Source organism: Aegilops tauschii, chromosome 4, assembly GCF_002575655.3.
Source record: "Aegilops tauschii subsp. strangulata cultivar AL8/78 chromosome 4, Aet v6.0, whole genome shotgun sequence".
In the NCBI taxonomy this organism is placed as follows: Eukaryota; Viridiplantae; Streptophyta; class Magnoliopsida; order Poales; family Poaceae; genus Aegilops; species Aegilops tauschii.
This window is the reverse complement of record NC_053038.3, coordinates 474,435,447-474,447,481: the sequence shown is the minus strand read 5'-3', so window position 1 is coordinate 474,447,481 and position 12,035 is coordinate 474,435,447. Positions and strand designations below refer to the sequence as shown.

Sequence of the window (12,035 nt, the reverse complement as noted above, 5' to 3'; positions counted from 1 at the left end):
AGTTTCCTGGAGTATACGTTAAGTTTTCTGGATCCTTCCGTTTACACGTCATTGGCCACCCGATGTGGCCCATGCTGGAACCAACAAAGGGGTCATCGGCCAACCCGCGTGGCCGAGATACGACATGGTGAGAGACCCCCTAGTCGGGACACCATCAGTGGGTGAGGCAGAGATTGGGCAGGCAATAACTGAGACAATTTTTAGACATTAGTGGATGCGTGCAAAACGAACGAAACGACTATGGACTCCACTTTAATAGTAGAGATATTTTGAAAATGCTCTACAAATTATACATATGTTAAATATTTTTTATTTAAAAAACATATGAAAAATTCTTCAACTACTACTAAGAAAATGGTCATCATGTACTAATAAAATGTTGACCATGTATTTTAGGAAAATGTTATATAGTGTGTTAAGAACGTTCATGCGTGCATTCAAAAAATATTCATCATATTTTTTTAAAAAAATGTCCATAGTGTAATTTAAAAATGTTTATCATGTATTTAAAAAATGTTTGTACAACTAAAAGAAGTGTCCACACATTTTAAAAACTTTATGTAATTTTAAAAAGTGTTCATGCCTTTGTAATAAATTTTCATGTATTATAAAAAGGTGTTCACACATTGTAAAAATATTCATATATTTTCATATAGAAAAGGGAAAAAGAAGTGTTCACATATTTACAAAAACTTGATTTGGTGGGAAATACGTGTTCATCAATATTATAGAAATATTCCTGTAATTTCAAGAAGTGTTCACACAGTTAAAAGAATTCTTAAATTTTTAAGAAGTGTTTGAACATTTATAAAACGTGTACTTTTTGCAATAGAAGAAACAAAAGTAAGTGAAAGGGGGCAATAAAAAGAGAGTAAAAGTGAAAGAAAAAATAAAAAATAAGAAAAAGAAAGATGAACGGCCGGATGGATCGAAAAGAAAAACCCGTACGAGATGGCTTGCGGGTGACGAAGCGATTTCAAAGTGTGTTGTCCCTGCGACTGCGAACGTCACCCGCGTAAACGCGACGCATACGCAATCTGTCTGAATCCCGCGCCAACTCGGAGACGCGCGTTGCCAGTGCCAGCCCATAAACATCCTCGATCCTTCCTCTCATCCTCCTTGATCTCCTCTGCTCCCGACGCACACGAATCCCCGCCCCTCTGCTCTGCTCTCGGCGCGCGTTCTAAGCTCAGATCATGTCGACGGCCATCCGCAAGCGCCCGGCGGCGGGACAAGAACCGCGCGTCCATGGCGGCAAGAAGCCCCGACACGCGTTCGGTAGCATCACCGACTACAAGAAGCTTCAGGTGCTTGGAGAAGGCACCTACGGCGAGGTGTTCAAGGCGCGCGACCGCCGCACCGGCAAGAAAGTCGCCGTGAAGTGGGTCCGCGGCAACGGGGCCGGCGGGCACGGCCCGCCTGACATCCGCGCGATCACCCGCGAGGCCGGCTGCCTTGCCGCGTGCCGGGGTCATGAATCGATTCTTGAGATCTTGGATGTGGCGACGGACGCCGAGACAGGGGATGTGTTCCTCGTCATGGAGCTCGTCGCCGACGGCCGCACCCTCCGCGAGTCGCTCTGGAGGCCTGTATCCGAGGACGTGACCCGAGTGATGATGGAGCAGCTCCTGGACGCGGCGAAGAAGATACATGGAGCCGGCATCATCCATCGGGACTTTAAGCCGGAGAACGTCCTGGTCGGCTTCTTCGGCGGGCTCAAGGTTGGTGACTTTGGGTCGGCAATGCGGGCGAAGCCGGCCGGAGTGCCCTATGAGGAGTGCTGTGTCGGCACCCTGATTTACACCTCGCCGGAGCAGCTGGAAGGCAACCGGTACTACGGCCAGGCCGTGGACATGTGGGCGCTTGGGTGCATCATGGCGGAAATGTTGACCGGCGGGACCCTCTTCGTGGCGGAGACAGAGGAGGAGCTGCTCGCCGAGATGTACAAGCTGCGAGACCAGATCACTTCTACGGGGAAGCTGGATTTGGAGTTCTTGGAGGAGCTTTCGGAACCCGGGCGTGAGGTCCTGACCTGCCTGCTTGCCTTCAACCCCGACGAGAGGATCACGGCGGCGGAAGCGCTCGAGCACAGGTGGTTCAGCAAGCCCAAAGGAGCAGAGCACCCTGGCTTTGTGTCGCTGATGAGTTAATTAGTTTGATGTAGCATCTGATAGATGCAGTGCCACTGGTTAATTATTACATTGCAGTGCCACTGACTTAGCTTAGCTACTGTGTTATTATGTACTGTAACTAGTTGCAGGGCCCAAACTTAGTTTATGGGTTCCTCGCCATGTAATCCTGTGAGGAATCAATTACTCAGTTATTGTAGCATGGGAATTACATGATGGAGCTAAAGGCCAAGTTTGAACGAACAATGTCTGAATCTGCTAAAAGCCAAGTTTCTGAATCTTCATTCTCGAAAAAAAAAAGTTTCTGAATCTGGGTGAGCTTTCTGTGACCGGTCCGAATATGCAAAGCTTCTGAATCTGATTGAAAAAACTGATGTTGATGCATGGACTAAATAGATGTGAAGTTCAACGAAGAAAAACAAATGCTGAATGTCTCAAACCTAAGAAGGATATTCTACTACTAGCAACTTGGATTTCATCGGTTCAGAGCAACGCACATGAAATCTGCACAACAGTAACAGGTTCCACTGAAAAAAGATGGCACTAACAGATGATACAATGGAAAAGGGAACATCCGCATAAAAATCCTAAGCTTTCTTGGCCCAGCAGGTGTCTCGGCTCTCATCATGCCTCAGCTTTACTTCCATTGCATTGCAAGTCACACAAACACAAAGTGCCTCCTCCTAGTCCTAGATTAGGCTCGATCAATCCTCACCTCTACTCTGCAGTTGCAAGTCTATGTAAAGCTCGGCTCAACACAAAGTTCATCTTCATTTCAGGTCTCCTCAACTCAACAGATCAGAGCTGAGAGATGGCTCTTCTTCCTCCTCTGCTTCTGTCCTGCATCTTGGTGCTGGCTCTCCCAGGTGACTCCACTCATCAGTGTGCTTGTGAAATGTGATGAAGGCCTAGCGTTTGAAGTTGAACTGAACATGTACGTCGCTTCATTTTGCTGCAGGGCCGGCGGTGTTGATGGCAAGGGGCGTCACGTTCCACGTAACCAACAAGTGCCCATTCCCGGTGTGGCCGGCTGTCGCGCCCAACGCCGGCCACCCCGTGCTCGCCGCAGGCGGTTTCTTCCTCCCTCCGGGACAGTCGAAGCGCGTCGGGGCTCCGGCCACCTGGAACGGCCGCTTCTGGGGCCGCACCGGCTGCAACTTCCCAGGCACCGGCTGCCTCACCGGCGACTGTGAAGGGCGCCTGGCCTGCAACGGGTCCGTCGGCGCCCCTCCCGCCACCCTCGTCGAGGTGAACCTGCACGAGGACCAGAGCAAGGGGAGCTCCTACGACGTGAGCGTGGTGGACGGGTACAACCTCCCTGTGGCCGTGTGGACCAGGCCGGCGAACCGCAGCGGCGACTGCTTCATCGCCGGGTGCGCCAAGAACGTGAACGCGGTGTGCCCGCCGGAGCTGCAGGTCACTAGCGTCACGGGCAAGAAGGCAACGGTGGTGGCGTGCAGGAGCGCGTGCCTGGCCTTCGGCCTGGACGCCTTCTGCTGCCGCGGAGACGTGCCGGGGCAGCGTCTACTCGCGGCTCTTCAGGGACGCCTGCCCGGCCAACTACAGCTACGTCTACGCGCAGGAGTACGTGGTCACATTCTGCCCGTCCAGATGGGGCGATCGTGTGGCCCAGGTTTGAGCAGTGCGTGCAGCAGCCCAGGACTGTGCTACGTATGTATTTTTTTTAGACTCCGTATAGGTATTTATACCTGCGGTGTGTAATATTTTGTGTTGGAGACATATATTACCATGCAAAAAAAATACATGTACTATTTGCCGCAAAAAATAAATACATGTACTATTTAGAGGCTAAGGTGCACTTCGCCATGTCGTTCTTTTTTTTTTGCGACTGCATGTCGTTCTTTATTTGTGGGATTAACTCTTGTTTTCTTTGACATGTTGTTATTGCAGTTGATGATTTTGGTTTGATTTTATCTGCATTGCCTTGAGTTTCCTTTTTGACGAGAAAACAGCTAGGCTCTGATTTTCATTGATGAAAAAGGTAGAAATCAAACAAACACAAACGCGATCCAAAAAACAAAAGGTGGCATGGCGCCGGCAACCACGCCTGAGTACATAGCATGTTTCTCACATGTTCAAGATGAATCTAAGTGGTTCTGATGGTGTCTTTTCATTCATATATTGTGTTGTGATGTTGTTGGAGTTGATATTTGTTCCGAGAGCAGAGTGGGGTTCTAACTAATCTAAACCTTGACTTGACCAAACCAAGGAAGGATTCGGTTAAACAAGTTCCATTCATTTTACTGTGCCTATTCAAGTTATGCTCAATGTTAATTGCCATAATGTGTACAACTCCAGACTACTGCCAGCAAATAGTATTCGAAAACCCGCATCCTTGGATAATGAAACTGAAACAATAGCAACTGTTGCACATGCACCTAAATCGTAAGAATCTCTTGGTGCGTCAATTTCCTGGGACTATGACCACAACGGACAGGGGCATCAAAAGAAATCCCGCCATTCCAGTTGATATCGTAACGATTTTGAAGCCTGCCAGAACTTAAATAATTTTTGAAAGATATAAGATGATAGATAAAACACTTACGTCACACTTCCTTGAGGACGGTGAGGACAGAAGGGAGATAGAATTTCTACACTTCGGAAACTACATAATAAGTAACTACCAAAATATATTTTCTTTCTAGAATCAACAACGACCGACAAAGAGATCCTACGGTCGGTACTACTTTGATACCAACTTGTAACGCCCAACATGCGGTCCTAGCGTCAACAAATACTTTGCAATCCTTGCCAATGCTAGAAGCGCATATTGGTCACCCCAACATATGATTTCATATACATGCACTGTCATATGCCGGCGAACAAAGATGTAATATCACAACAAGTACAACTAAACAAGATAGAAGAGTTTAATAGAAGAGAAAAGTATACTTTTCGTCCCTCAACTCTTGGTGGAGTCTAAATTTGGTCCCTTAACTTCAAAACCAGACAACTTGCACCCCCAACTACTAAAACCGGACAAGGTTCATCCCCGGTCTCGGTTTTGACTGGTTTTGGTGTTGACTCACCCCGGTTTTAACCGTTTCTGACTCAAATTCACGTATTTTTTCATATTCGTGAACTTTTTGCAATTCACATACTCTTTTCAAATCCGCGTTGTTTTTGCAAGATCGCATAATTTTTTTTAAAATAAAAATACTTTTTTTTTCAAATCCGTGAACTATTTTAAATTTTGCGTACTTTTTTCAAATCTGTTTTTTAAAAACAAATTGCATACTTTTTTTCAAATCTGCATATGTTTCCCAAGTTTGTGTAATTTTATAAAATCCAATTATTATTTTCAAATGAATTATTTTTGAAATTCGCATACTTGTTTCAAATCTGCATACCTTTTAAACTTCAGGTATTTAGTCGGCACGGTCAAAACCGGGGTGGGACAGCACCAAAACCGGTCATAACCGTGAACATGGATGAATCTTGTCCGATTTCAATAGTTAAGGGTGCAAGTTGTTCGGTTTTGAAGTTGAGGGACGAAATCTAGACTCCGCCAAGAATTGAGGGACGAAAAGTATACTTTTCTCTTAATAGAATGTACAATAGGGCAAACGTATGCCCATATGATAACATAGTTGTACACCAATCAGAGGTCACATGAACAAACATTACAACATTCATGCAACGGAAGAATACGGGTCCGAGTACAGACAAGAACCAAGGTTGCCAAAAGAGGCTAGAACGTAAGCAAAACATCCCATAACCAACGGGTTCCACATAACAAGTTAATGTTTTGATGGTGTAAAACTTTTCAAAATCATGAAAACAGTATTGGAACAACACACATAATATAAGATGGTCCAACGGATCGATAGGAAAAATACGAGTGTATATGCCCGGGAAAAAACAAATAGTTGACTATATATTTATGTAGCACTGAGCTGAAACGATGGACTTCTTTGTCGAGGGCACGTAAATGCATATTTTCACAATCACCCTGTTGGATCATCATGTTATAACATTGGAGTGATGTTTCACTATTTATTGCTGGAATTTAGTCTACTTTTGAGCCAGCCCAATAGCATTTTTAGAATTCCTAATAAATCCTAGAGGACCACTTAGCCCATTCATGCAAGGCAAAAGGTGGGACTAAAATTTAGTCTTATACTGCTCACCTAGCAGGAGTTAGACCTCCTTATAAGGGCGGTTGTTTCTTCACATGTATGAGGATGAGAACAAGAGAGACATTCACGTGCGCTCCTCCTCCGCCGCCTGCCTCGTCACGATGCGCCGCGCCGCGGGTTGCAGGAATGAGCCAAGCCATTGTCCGCCTGTTCGTTTCGTCTCCCTCTTTTGCTTCACCTCCCGTCGCTAGCTGTTCGCCTCCTTCTCCTATGCCTATAAAAGAGATGTCGCTCATCTCCAGAGAGACACACTAGAACAACACCTTCCTCATGCCGCCGAGTTCCAGAGCACTGAGCTACTGCTACGATATTTGCCATCCCGGCTTGCGGCATGCACCGCAGGTCAGGACAGTAGGCCTCTGAAACCCCACCTCTTTGAGTCCTGTACGGGAGAGGGGTGATAAGGTTTTTTGGGGAGCGCTCTGCGGGACTACTGACCTGTTCATCACGGACACCCCGGACGCTGACGACTACTTCCCCAACGAGGACTTCTTCCCCGACGTCGAGGACATGGGTGACAACGTCAGCGCCAACGCTACTGCTACTGCCACAACTCAGTATGTGTTCATGTTCCTTTTGTTCGAGTACCTACTACAGTTTCTTCTTCTAGTATCAGCTCTACATATGTTCTATTCTAGTTCACATGTGCAGATGCTATTTGCCTTCTCTCTGTTAGATTACATGACTTGTTTCATCTTTATTATAATGGTCATGTTTTATCTAGTATTTCTATGGATTAAATCATATGGTAAATTGCTCGTATTTAAAACAATCCAAAAACCTTATCATAGGAAATTTACCCCAAGTAGTTTTGCTGCATCCATGAGGCCTCCTCTGTTTGAGGGTGTGCACTATAAGAGGTGGCGTGTGAGAGCTGTTTTATGGTTTCAAACCATTAGCTGCTGAGATGCTAGTCTTGGCAAACCCGAAGAAGATCTTGATCCTCAACAGGAACAAGCTTTTCAGAAAACTGATACCCTGTTTAAGGCTGCTCTCTTGAGTGTTCTTGGTGAGAACATAGTTGATGCTTATGCGTCAATTGATAATGGCAAAAATATGTGGGATGCACTCGAGGACAAGTTTGGGTCTCGGATGCTGACACTTAGCCGTACATCATGGAACAATTCTATGACTACAAGATGACAGATGAGCACTCCGTGGTTGAGCAAGCTCACGAGATACAGTCATTTGCCTAGAGAACTTGAGCACTTCAATTGTATGTTACTAGATAAGTTTGTTGCTGGAGGCGGGGGAGAGTCGAGGCGGATCCGGAACTTCCACCAATGTCCACCTTGGACCTCTCGAGGGCAATACAAAGGGCTAGGTCCTCGTCGGAGTCGGAGGAGGACCGGCTGCCGGCGCTCGACATGGTTGAGCAGTCAACGGAGTGGATCGAATCGGAGAAATCAGAGGGAAGAAGAAGAGACAGATCGAGAGTGAAGTGAGCTAGGGTTTCCGGATTGGGAATATTTGTGGGGGCGGAGTGGGGTCGGGGTGGGCCGGGCCGACGTGGCGGGCGTGCCCAGGCGTGCCCTGGCACCCCCATATCCGCCCCATATTTGGGCTGGATATGAGGGGCGCTGGACAACCCGGGCGTTTGAGGGCCATTTGAAGCGCCCGATTGGGTGAGAAAACGTGACCGGTCAGTGACCGGACGGGCTGTCTGGGCGTTTGAGACCGGTTTGAGGCGATCTACGAGAGGTGCAAGGATCGCTCCACCACACATCTGGCTTTTCTTTCTCTTCTTCAGATGCTTCTCTCAAATCTGGCTCAACTTGGTGCTCTTGCTTTTCTCTTGACTAGTAGTAGAGCAGTGACTGTTGAGTTTGGGGAGTTGAGGTGTGTCGGAGGAGATTTTAAGAGCATGTTCGAAACCTCTCCAATTCAAAACTATGCTCCGCGTGAGGAACTTGGTTTGAGCCACTCCCTGAAATTATGTTGCCGCTCCCTCCGCTCCGAGAGCCGTAGTTGTGGAGCCGAGAGGATCCTAACAGGTCCTAAGTACAAGGAGAAGCGTCCTCGGGATGGCTTGAGAGGAGGCCAGTGAGCTCCCTGTTCAAGCTTGATAACCCACAAGTATAGGGGATCGCAACAGTTTTCGAGGGTAGAGTATTCAACCCAAATTTATTGATTCGACACAAGGGGAACCAAAGAATATTCTCAAGTATTAGCAGTTGAGTTGTCAATTCAACCACACCTGAAAGACTTCATATCTGCAGCAAAGTATTTAGTAGCAAAGTAGTATGGAAGTAACGGTAACGGTGGCAAAAGTAACAGTAGCAGTTTTTGTAGCAATCGTAACAGTGGCAAGGGAAAAGTAACTAAGCAAAGATCAATATGTGAAAAGCTCGTAGGCAATGGATCAATGATGGATAATTATGTCGGATGTGATTCCTCATGCAACAGTTATAACATAGGGTGACACAGAACTAGCTCCAGTTCATCAATATAATGTAGGCATGTATTCCGAATATAGTCATACGTGCTTATGGAAAAGAACTTGCATGACATCTTTTGTCCTACCCTCCCGTGGCAGCGGGGTCCTATTGGAAACTAAGGGATATTAAGGCCTCCTTTTAATAGAGTATCGGACCAAAGCATTAACACTTAGTGAATACATGAACTCCTCAAACTACGGTCATCAACGGGAATGGTCCTGATTATTGTCACTTCGGGGTTGCCGGATCATAACACATAGTAGGTGACTATTGACTTGCAAGATAGGATCAAGAACTCACATATATTCATGAAAACATAATAGGTTCAGATCTGAAATCATGGCACTCGGGCCCTAGTGACAAGCATTAAGCATAGCAAAGTCATAGCAACATCAACCTTAGAACATAATGGATACTAGGGATCAAACCCTAACAAAACTAACTCGATTACATGGTAAATCTCATCCAACCCATCACCGTCCAGGGATTACTCACGCACGGCGGTGAGCATCATGAAATTGGTGATGGAGGATGGTTGATGATGACGATGGCGACGGATTCCCCTCTCCGGAGCCCCGAACAGACTCCAGATCAGCCCTCCCGAGGAAGATTAGGGCTTGGCGGCGGCTCCGTATCGTAAAACGCGATGAATCCTTCTCTCTTATTTTTTCTCCCCGAACGTGAATATATGGAGTTGGGGTTGAGGTCAGTGGAGTCCCAGGGGGCCCACGAGGCAGGGGGCGCGCCCCAGGGGGGCGCCCTGCACCCTCGTGGACAGGGTGTGGGACCCCTGATGCTGATTCTTTCGCCAATATTTTTCATTAATTCCAAAACGTGTCTCCGTGGATTTTCAGGTGATTCCGAGAACTTTTATTTCTGCACAAAAATAACACCATGGCGGTTCTGGTGAAAACAGCGTCAATCCGGGTTAGTTCCATTCAAATCATGCAAGTTAGAGTCCAAAACAAGGGCAAAAGTGTTTGGAAAAGTAGATACGTTGGAGACGTATCAACTCCCCCAAGCGTAAACCTTTGCTTGTCCTCAAGCAATTCAGTTGACAAATTGAAAGTGATAAAGAAAAAAAATTACAAACTCTGTTTGATCTTGTTGCAAATATGTAAAGGCAACATTCAAGTTTTCAGCAAAGATTATGAACTAACCATATTCACAATAACATTTAGGTCTCATGTTTACTCATATCAACGACATAATCAACTAGCGAGCAATAATAATAAATCTCGGATGACAAAACTTTCTCAAAATAATCATAACATGATATAACAAGATGGTATCTCGCTAGCCCTTTCTGAGACCGCAAAACATAAATGCAGAGCACCCCTGAAGATCAAGGACTGACTAGACATTGTAATTCATGGTAAAAGAGATCCAGTCACAGTCATACTCAATGTAAATTAATAGCAATGCATGCGAATGACAGCGGTGCTCTCCAACTGGTGCTTTTTAATAAGAGGATGATGACTCAACATAAAAGTAAATAGATAGGCCCTTCGTAGAGGGAAGCAGGGATTTGCAGAGGTGCCAGAGCTCGAGTTTTGAAATAGAGATTGAATAATATTTTGAGCGGTATGCTTTCATTGTCAACATAACAACCAAGAGATCTCGATATCTTCCATGCTACACACATTATAGGAGGTTCCCAAACAGGATGGTAAAGTTTATACTCCCCCACCACCAACAAACATCAATCCATGGCTTGTGTGAAACAACGGTGCCTCCAATTAACAACAATCCTGGGGGAGTTTTGTTTGCAATTATTTTGATTTGAGCATGGGACTGGGCATCCCGGTTACCAGCCATTTTCTCATGAGTGATGAGCAGAGTCCACTCATCGTGAGAATAACCCACCTAGCATGGAAGATATAGACAACCCTAGTTGATACATGAGCTATTCGAACATACAAAACATAATTTCATTTGAAGGTTTAGAGTTTGGCACATACAAATTTACTTGGAACTGCAGGTAAATATCGCATATAGGAAGGTATGGTGGACTCATATGGAATAACTTTGGGGTTTATGGAAATGGATGCACAAGCAGTATTCCCGCTTAGTACAAGTGAAGGCCAGAAAGAGACTGGGAAGCGACCAACTAAAGAGCAACAACAGTCATGAACATGCATTAAGATTAATCAATAATGAGTGCAAGCATGAGTAGGATATAAATCACCATGAACATAAATATCGTGGAGGCTATGTTGATTTTGTTTCAACTACATGCGTGAACATGTGCCAAGTCAAGCCACTCAAATCGTTCAAAGGAGGATACCACCCTATCATACCACACCACAACCATTTTAATAGCATGTTGGCACGCAAGGTAAACCATTATAAACTCCTAGCTAATTAAGCATGGCATGAGCAACTATAATCTCTAATTGTCATTGCAAACATGTTTCATTCATAATAGGCTAAATCAGGAACGATGAACTAATCATATTTACAAAAACAAGATAGGTCGAGTTCATACCATCTTCTCTCATCTCAATCAGTCCATCATATATCATTATTATTGCCTTTCACTCGCACGATCGAATGGTGTGGATAATAATAATAGTGCACGTGCATTGGACTAAGCTAGAATCTGCAAGCATTTAATACAAGGGAGAAGACAAGGTAATATGGGCTCTTGGTTAAATCAACAATAATGCATATGAGAGCCACTCAACATTTTCATCATGGTCTTCTCCTCTCGCCCCCCAAAGAAAAGAAATAAAACTATTTACACGGGAAAGCTCCCAACAAGCAAAAGAAGAACGAGAAATCTTTTTGGGTTTTCTTTTAATTACTACTACTACAGGCACGGAAAGTAAACTAGCTAAAAGCTATAACTATTTTTTTTCTTAAGGTTTTTCAGACACACAAGAAGAAGGCTTAGAAAAGAAAATAAACTAGCATGGATAGTACAATGGTATGAGCACCGACAACTGGCATGAGTGTGTGAACATGAATGTAATGTTGGTGAGAAATATGTACTCCCCCAAGCTTAGGCTTTTGGCCTAAGTTGTTCTATGCCCACATATCAAAGCTACTCTCTCCAGTGTACTGAGGAGGGTCCTCAGGGTGCCACTGGTTGGCGATCTCCTCCGGGTCCCACTGATAAACAGACTGTCAATAAGGGTCAAGTGGTGGCTCGGGCTCAGGCTCTGGGACTTGTGTCAGCCTCCAGTATGCATAAATGGCCTCCGGCAAGATGAGGTATGTGCCTGAAAGTATGTTAAACAAAGAGGGTGCAGGCAAGGTAATAATCTCACAGTGAGTTTTATCAAATATCAAATTATACTTAAGCA

At 45.3% G+C, this 12,035-nt stretch overlaps 1 protein-coding gene and 1 pseudogene across 1 annotated transcript; both read left to right on the top strand.

Annotated features, from left to right (window-relative positions):
• Positions 1-1,109: 1,109 nt before the first annotated feature.
• Positions 1,110-2,340, top strand: LOC109748631 (putative cyclin-dependent kinase F-2). The gene has a single exon (XM_040388186.2). It carries the CDS (start codon positions 1,197-1,199, stop codon positions 2,148-2,150), a length of 954 nt encoding a protein of 317 aa, XP_040244120.1. The 5' UTR covers positions 1,110-1,196; the 3' UTR covers positions 2,151-2,340.
• Positions 2,341-2,812: 472 nt separating this feature from the next.
• On the top strand, positions 2,813-3,863 carry LOC109748632 (thaumatin-like protein; annotated as a pseudogene).
• Positions 3,864-12,035: the final 8,172 nt, after the last annotated feature.